Consider the following 8,922-nt stretch of genomic DNA (forward strand, 5'->3'; position numbering starts at 1 on the left):
AGTGGTCACTTATGTACAACGCCAGCACACTTTTGGTCAAACTGTTACTAAACCTACAGCAAATTTTTAAACACAGCCAAAAACTTGAATTTTTGGGCAATTCAGAAATCCTGGCCAGGACATGTGGTTACCCTACTTAACCTTTTTTGCATTTTACCTAATCCTGATAATGCTTTTTTAGGTTGAAATGATTGCAAAGGAATATTTGAAGTCACTGACGTGCAGTGAAGAAGAAGAAGACAAAGTTAAAGATACAACTCCAACAAAGGAGAATGAGGTAAAGCCATCAGCATCATTTTGTAGAGTTTTATATTTGACACATCAGGCTTGTATGGCTCATTATAGTATGATATTGGAGAATTTGTAGCTCAAAAAATTAATTAATTAATTAAATTACTTGCATAAAATGCATAGAAATAAATAGTTGTCACTCTAAATTTCCGGAGTTGTCTTAGTAAGAATATTTAATTGCTTGGTTTTATGATCAAAGCTTACTGTGGGGGCAAAACATAAAATGCACTGAGGCACAATAATGATTGAGAAAGGTACAAATCCTTTTGTAACATTGAATACTGACTTTTATTTTTCTAAAATATTGTGTAATCAAGTACACCTAAGATGCTTTAGTCTATTAAGTTTTCCTCAGCTTTTTATGCAAAGTTTAGAATTCTGCATGTCAGATGTGATACTTTAGGCTTCATACAGTTAAAATGCATTTTCCCGTCCAGACCGTTGAGTGAACCTTTTGAAAATATTTGTGATGCTAATTGCATTAAATCATTGTTGATTTATTTTTTATTTTTTTTACGCAGACCTGTGATACAGTTGGTAGCAGTATCACAAGTCCTCAGAAAAGAACCAGAAACAACTCTGAGGCAGCCGCAGAGGCCAGTCCACGAAAATCGAGTCGCTTCGCGAGTGCAGCTCCGGTTGACGCTAGTCCACGAAAATCCACACGAGTGATGAGCACTCCACAGAAAACTGACCCTACACTGTCCAGCCCCAGAAAACAAGCCAGAATGACCAAGGTAGACACCCCAGAGGGTAGTCCGAGGAAATCAAGCCGCCTGGAAAATATTTCTCAGAAAGGTGCTAGCAAAACTGAAAGCCCCAGAAAGACAACAAAGCCAATCATCTCTACGCCAACATCAAGACCAGCTAAATGTGAGAGCCCAAGGAAAACGGCTAAAGATCAGACTACAGCTCAACAGAACAAACAGAAAACTGCCAAAACAGAAAATATCACATCTCGGAAAACTGCCAGTGCCAAACTCAAAGTTCCTCAGGTGAGTCAAAGACATGAGGATCTGTTGATTTACAAATATATTGATAATGTATACAGTGAATTGAATATACATCTATAATAAGAAACTAAAAATGTACAAAATTTATTTTCATTTTGATATTTTTGGAGGCATTAAATTGAGTCAAGGTAAGGAAGTCATATTAAAAAAAAGTCTCAGAAGGATAAAATTCTTGAACATCTTATAAAGTAGTTTGGTTGTAACTTAGGTAATATCTTTTATTGTTATTTCAGTAAAAACTAAAAATTTTATTTTAGAAAGAAGTATTGGACAATTCTATTTTGTTGGCCTGAAACTTTTTGACCTTTAATAAACATTCTGACTAATGTTTATGTCTAAACAATTTCCTTACTATGCTGGATTATTGTATTTGCATGTGAATTGTCACAGAATCACTCTTAAGTCCTGTATTCCTGTATTTGTATTCAGTCTACTGTTGATTGCTTGTTACACAGTCATTAATGGGCGTCTGTCTCCCCTGCTGTTTCAGGAGCCGGTGAGTCTGCAGCCGTTTCATGTTTTGCAGTGTCACAGTAAACAGGACAGTCCAGACGACTTCAGCACTCAGCTTTGGGCCTGTGCCTTTGAGCCCCCACAGGAAGGCGGTGGTGGTGAGCACTATCAAGTGATTCAATTGAAATAAATCAGTTGTATGCTTGAATGTGTTTTTGATCTTATATGTCTGGCATTGTTTTTAATCTGTTAGGTATCAGTGGTGGGTCTCGGACAGTCGCCACATGTGGAGGGGAAACTTTGTGTGTGATTGACTGTGAGTCAGGACACGTGCTGAAGAAATACAAGGTTCCTGGTGAGGTGAGTGCAAAGAAGTTCTGTAAAATACAGTCTCTAGCCACTAGGTGGCTTAGTTATATAGGCAATGCAATAGTTATATGGAAATACACCATATGAATGAAATACCAGGATGACCCAACATTTCTCAAAAAAAGTGTGGAAAAATACTTTTTCCCACAGTGCAATGTGCACAACTTTACAGTCTATTTGTAATGAACATACTAAACCAACATTGATTTTTTTTTTTCATAACTGGTAGTGATTATTCATTTTTATATTTCTGATAACCAATATGCAGATCCAATATCCATATCCAATTTGTTTAAATATTTTATGTATGTACACTAACAATCAAACGTTGTATATTTTTACTATTTAAAATAACTGTTTTCTGTTTGAATACATTTTAAAATATAATTTATTCATGTGATTTATTCAAGCTAAACTTTAAGCATCATTACTCCAGTCACATGATCCTTCAGAAATCATTCTAATATGATTATTAGCTGCTCAAGAAGCATTTATTATTATTATTATTGTTATCAATATTTAAAACAGTTGAGTACATTTGAGGATTCATTGATGAATAGAAAGATACAAATTTCAGCATTTATTTGAAATAAAAAGCTTTTGTACCATTATACACTATATACCATTCAAAAGCTTGGAGTCAGTATAATGTGTTCTTGTTTTTTTTTTTGAGGAGGGAGCGGGGGGGGGGGGGCACAGAAACGAATACTTTTATTTAGCAAGGATGCTTGCTAAATTGATCAAAAGTGATGATAAAGACATATATGATTAAATTATTATGATATTAATTATTATAGTTACATAGTTACAAAAGATATTTCAGATAAATGCTGTTCTTCTGAACTTTCTATTCATTAGAGAAACCTGAAAAAAATCTACTCAGCTGTTTTTAACATAATAATAATGATAATAATACATGTTTTTTGAGCAGCAAATCTGAATATTAGAATGATTTCTGAAAGATCATTTGACTGGGACCAATGATGCTAAAAATTCAGCTTTGAAATCACAGGAATAAATTACATTTTAAAACATATTCAAATAGAAAATAGTTATTTTACATAGTAAAATATTTAAAAATTTTTACTGTTGTTGCTGTAATTGGATCAAATAAATGCAGGCTTGGTGAACAGAAGAGACTTCTTTAAAAAAATTAAAATCTTATTGTTCAAAAACAGTTGACTGTTAGTGTACATTTTCACAACAATAAAAACATGTTTTTTTTTTTAAATAATAATCAAAGCAGTAACAGCAACAATAAAATGAACATCAGGTAAAATAATTTGACAAAGTTTACTGTTGTCAAATTGAGAATCTAATAGCAAGTCTGTCAACTTCACTACATGTTAAACTACAGTTTAAAATGAAGGTTGAGGTGTTGTTTATTAGACTAAGTAGTAAAGACAGCTAGTTTACTGGAATAGTTATACATTTTCAGGAAAATAACAAATAAAAAAGTAAATACATTACATTAGGGTCTGTTCATAAGAGTGGCATGTTCTGAATTATTAATATTGTTGAGACAAAAATACATGGCTGTGAATTAAGAATTTGTTCTCTTTGTCACTGGAAAGTTGTGGCCACATAGTGGAATATTTTTTTTACTTAATTAAATCAAAACTAGGGAACAATTTAGTACAACATGGCTATGTTTTACTAAAAAGAGGAAAAGAAATAGTCATGAAAAAAAAAAAACTTAATCTGTGGCCACAATTTGTTTGCTCAATGTGTGCAATTTTTTAACAATGGATTTGACATGACAAAAATATCAGGTTAAGAAAAATGCTTACATGTTGTTATACTATTAAAACATACAGTGTATTCTGTACAGTATGTAGTGAGATTCCATTTTAAACATAGCTGCAGAATCCAACATAGCTTGTTCTGCGAGAGTTAAAAGCAAACAGGCTGCATTTGACTTGCATCCTGTGCTTGTAAATTCAAATTTGCATCCACTGTTGTCTTGTAGGAGTTTTTCTCACTAGCATGGTCCACAGTGCTGATGTCCAGGACCGGGGGCTCTGCCCGTCCCTGTAATATCCTGGCTGCTGGGGGTAAGAGGGGTCTGGTGAAGCTTATCCATCCCCGAGTCAACCTGGCATTTGGAGAGTTTCGTGCCAGTCGACGTGCCATTTCCATTATGCGCTTCAGTCCACGCAACGCTACCTTTCTCTTCAGTGAGTTAAACAAAGACTAAGTGACTAAATAATAACTTATTTGAGCTGTATAGTTGTAACTAAAATCACTTTATTTCTATTTCCAGCTGGGACGTATGAAAATAAGATCTTTTTGTGGGACATTGGTGAACTGGATCGTGATTACAACTTCAAAATCAGGTTGTTTATTTGTTATTGTTCAGAATTTCTTTTAATATTTCATTTAGAAATAATAGAATGTGCTGCATTTGTGTTCAAAACCACTTACAAACTTTTGCTTACAAACTTTTCATGACACTTGTATTTTCAATTCTTTTTTAACAGTAAGCTGCTAGTCCTGGAGACAGGCTCCACTCCTCTGCATCTCTCTCTGCTCCCTACGTCTCCAGACACGCACCTCCTCTCAGGCTGTGATGATGGGCTGCATATCTTTGACATTCAGCTCAGTAAAAACACACAGAAAAGGTTTGAATTCTCCACCAGTTCAGAAATGATCACCATCCCTCTGCTGATTAAGTTTGTGTGTGTTGTCAAAGAAAATGTTTCCTTTTTGTAATTTACATGGTTTTTCAGAAATGAGGAGATGGAGATTGTGTTCCCAATCTACAAGAAAAAGGATAAGAAGAACGCCTACCGGACTATTGATGGACTGAGCTTCCTCTCAGATGATATAGTGGGTGAGTAAACATTAAGAAAAATGTAGGACTAGTTGAACAAATTTGGTATTTAATATATAATAGAGATGTAATGGTATTATCAATATCGTGGTATCGCGATAGCAAAACTGTCTCGATATCATTGGTCACATGACGATATGAAACGATAGGTCTTCCTGGCAAAAAAGTGTAGTTTTTAAAGCATGTTTAATTCTGACATAAAAGTACTTTAAAGTTGTGTATTGGGCCCTTATGCTTTGGCACAGTATCTGTCAAATATACTAAAACCGAAAACTTAATATGGCTTAATCGCTTCATTTCACGCTTCAAAGCAAAGCGAGCACTCAGACGATCAGCTTGTGATCCGGCGTTTTCCGCGCTTCAGAACGGCTCAGTTCACAGTGAACTGGTTTATAGCATGTGCTGTTAGTTTAGCGTGCATTTGGGAATGCAACAGCCACCAGTTATGCTTTATTTTTCATAGCAGGTGATTAGGCTATAGCATTTCACTAGATTTATACTGGACACATTTTTGTAAGCCTGTTTTCACTGAAGCTGGAGTTTTTCATCAAAATAAAAGCTCTACTGACATTTCCATCAAAATAAAGGCTTAAAATGCAGTAGTGGTTTGGGTAAATGGGTAATGTTACTGCAGTCCAAATTCAAAATATCTCTTTCAAGTGTAGAAATTAGGAAAGAAGTATTGTAATTTCCCTACTGTAGTGTAAAGCAAAAATAATACACCTATGAAATTAATTTTATTACATTTATTTATTTTGTTGTTATTAATATTATTATTATTATATTCTAATTTATTTCGCGTCTTAAAACGCCAGTGTGAATGTAATTTAGACTGAGACACCACAAACAAAAATGAGGATTGAGTCCCCTTTAAAGTTCAGGTACAAGTCAATCCACTGACCTTTTTTCTGACTTCAGGTTTCTTAGTTAAGAACATAAATTGGAGCTCTTCATTTTGAAATCTCAAAGTGCATTAGATAGAATAATCTTTAAATTTGAACTTTAAACTGTACAAAATTTTTAATTTCGGTACAAAATTCTTCATTTGTCTTTTTTTTAAATATTGTATTGTGTACTTCACATGGAGATATTATCACATTGTGAGATTTTGATAACATTACATCCCTAATATATAGCATGTATTTTCCATTTAAAGATGCTCTATAGTCAGCGCTAATGTTTGTACTAATAATTTCTTCAAGGTCGACTTGTTTTTTGCTAGTTTTGCACCTGCATTTTCCATTTAAAGTTGTACCTAGTATAAAGTTAGGCTTACTCTCTGTTAAATTTACTTTTAACACACTATGGCCTGTTCTCTCTGATATTGAAGGCAATAATGAGTTTTTTTTATTTCCTCTCAGCATCCAAGAGCCACATGCAGGGCTCTATCTACCTGTGGAGCTGGAGTGCCACGCGGGCATCTTGGAACGGCAAAAAGAAAGAGGTGCCAGCTGTTGTGCTGGCAGAGCTGCAGTGGTCCAGCACTGACATCCCATACCTGTCTCTAGGCACCTGTCCAGGTATTTATGAAAGTATATGAAATGTCATATGGTAGGGCTGCACGATAAATGGTGTTTTTAATTGTGATCAGGATTTCTGCTTGTCAATATTTGCCTGCTGAAAATGTTTCATTTGACATTTGCCTTATCTTGCATTGGTAACAACCCTTCACAAGCTTTCAGGCTTGCAGCTACCAGAGAGTTACCAAATAAGTAATTTTCTGTTAAATGAATAGAAGGTTTCAACCAGTATTGTACTTAAACTTTCCAATCTTCCTAATCTTGTGCTCTGAGGGGAAAAAAAGTGCTGATGATTGGAAAACTCCTTCAGGCAAGATAAGATTAATGTGTGAGCAAACCTCAGTCATGAGCTGTAAATCATTTTTCTTGACTACCATTATCATGCAGTCCTATTATATGGTCAAATGTCTATATAGAGAAAAGAACCTTAATTAAAATCTTTTTCTTTTAAACATTTCTTCTTTGTTACTAAAATACACAACAGCCCAGAAATATGGCTGCAGATATCTGGAAATCTGGAAGCACAACTGATGTGTGATTGTTTTTCTTGAAGGTTATGGTTATGTGGTGTGTGGGGATGAGCAAGGCAGGCTATGGACGTACCATATCACAGACACCATGATGGAAAACTTCAAGAGTGGAAAAGCAATCTCAGCCACTGAGGTAAGTTAATCATTGCTGTGTGAGAGATACAGTGTTTGTTAATGTAAGAACTTGGATTGGGAATTAATAATAATCTTACATGTGCCAAATAAAACATGGCTTGTTTTCATAGCTTTGTTTTATTTATTTACCCATGCAGAACAGATGATAATCCACTCCAAATAATCTGGCATTATCTCTTACTAAAATAATCCTATTAGCTACAGTATAGATGCATTAAATCCTTTAAAAGGGTATCCTATCTTTTTAACATGTTTACTCTAGAGGAGAGGTTGCTGTTGTCGTAGGAATGCAGAGCTCTTGGATCTCATTTTCCTCCTGTGCTTGTGTTATTTCAGGTGCTGGAGTGGCCATCACCGGTTAGAGCTGGAATGGATGCATTAGAGGGGCCGTCTATTAACAGCATTGCCATGGATCCTGATCTACATTACTTGGTTGCCCTTACTGACAAGAACATGGCTGTGGTATGGAAGAGAGAGAGTCAATGAGCACAAAGAAATGTTCAGTTGCTGCCAGTGTTTCTCTTTGTTCCTCTGCATTTCTGGACTCTCAATTTGAATTGAGATCATGTGAGGAAGGCAGTTAAAAAGAAAACCAGACACCTCAAATCACCTGTTTTAAAGAATTATTGTCTCAAAGAGACAGAGTAAAACTAATGTGTAGCCATCATGTAAATTCGTTCCTGTTTCACTGTGACTACTTTTAGTAGGTGAAAGGCAATTATTGTAACCTCTTTTCATAATTTTAAGTTTTTCTGTTTTTTTTCTGGTTTGTTTTAGTTTTTTAAACATTGTTTTCAAAATGTATTTCAGAGATTGTCAAAAAAGGATGGCATTGTTCAAAATGTGACTTATTATATTTTTGTTTTAATTAATAAAATGGTGTCATACACCATTTTCTTATGATTCTCATACACGCCTTACTCTTGGTTGTAAATGTAAGTGTCAAAAAAACAAAAACAAATATTGTATATCCTGTGTATGTGCCTCATTTCATTTGTTAACTCATTTTTGTAAATGTACTGCAGTTTTTAGTAGTTTGGTGCATTAAACTGCAGCCCACTTCATCGTTGATTACTTTTTATGGTTGCTTTTTTCTGCATTTATAAGAGCTTCAGCTGCATTCTTAAATATAACTATTAAGTTAATTTAATCCATTACTTACTAGGTACTCCAAAGTAAAGGATAACATGTACCACTTTGATAGTAAAAAAATGGTATTGCCATGGTATACTTCAAAAATACCGTCCTTTGTCTAAATTATATTCACTTTATTCTATTATCGGTTTGTCTCTTTGGAATGAATACGCTGGTATTTGCTTTTATATTATTAATATCAATACATTTTCTTGTCAGCAATAAGATAAAGTAGGTAGATAATGTAAGTATTACTAAGAAGGATCGGAAAATGAATTTAATTAACAAACAAGGAAGATGGGCATCATTTTAAATCTGCAGTGGTGTTTATTTGTCATGTCTGATTTTGGTCTTGACTATGGAGGACCCCAGTGGAGCCAGAGGGATTGGCGAGCCCTCATCTCATTCATGCATTTTGTTATTTTGCATGTATATGTGGCTCACATAGGAGCGAGATGTTGAGTTATTGGTGCCTTACACTTGCATATTCACATATTTGCAATTTTATTTAACATTTTTATTTGTGCCATCCAGAGGAGGATGGGCACCCCCTGTTGAGTCTTGGTTCCTCTCAAGGTTTCTTCCTATGTGTACTACTCGTTGTACCAATAGGAATTTTTCCTTGTCACTGTCACCTCTGGCGT

General features: G+C 34.7%; 1 protein-coding gene across 1 annotated transcript; it reads left to right on the forward strand.

Annotated features, from left to right (window-relative positions):
• The first annotated feature begins 186 nt into the window (after positions 1-186).
• Positions 187-8,213, forward strand: lrwd1 (leucine-rich repeats and WD repeat domain containing 1). Its single transcript, XM_073841216.1, has 11 exons — positions 187-277; positions 813-1,286; positions 1,795-1,915; positions 2,011-2,117; positions 4,096-4,303; positions 4,390-4,462; positions 4,607-4,747; positions 4,856-4,959; positions 6,321-6,479; positions 7,033-7,142; positions 7,481-8,213. The coding sequence occupies exons 1-11, from the start codon at positions 188-190 to the stop codon at positions 7,628-7,630; spliced, it is 1,737 nt and encodes a 578-aa protein (XP_073697317.1). The 5' UTR covers position 187; the 3' UTR covers positions 7,631-8,213.
• Positions 8,214-8,922: the final 709 nt, after the last annotated feature.

The sequence above is a fragment of the Garra rufa genome, chromosome 5 (assembly GCF_049309525.1).
Source record: "Garra rufa chromosome 5, GarRuf1.0, whole genome shotgun sequence".
Taxonomy (NCBI): Eukaryota; Metazoa; Chordata; class Actinopteri; order Cypriniformes; family Cyprinidae; genus Garra; species Garra rufa.

Excerpts from the sequence above, each read along its gene's own strand:
- lrwd1 (XM_073841216.1), top strand. The coding sequence starts at position 188 with ATGATTGCAAAGGAATATTTGAAGTCACTGACGTGCAGTGAAGAAGAA. Across the intron at positions 1,916-2,010 it reads CCCACAGGAAGGCGGTGGTG|GTATCAGTGGTGGGTCTCGG; the intron begins GTGAGCACTATC and ends TTAATCTGTTAG. Across the intron at positions 4,960-6,320 it reads CCTCTCAGATGATATAGTGG|CATCCAAGAGCCACATGCAG; the intron begins GTGAGTAAACAT and ends ATTTCCTCTCAG.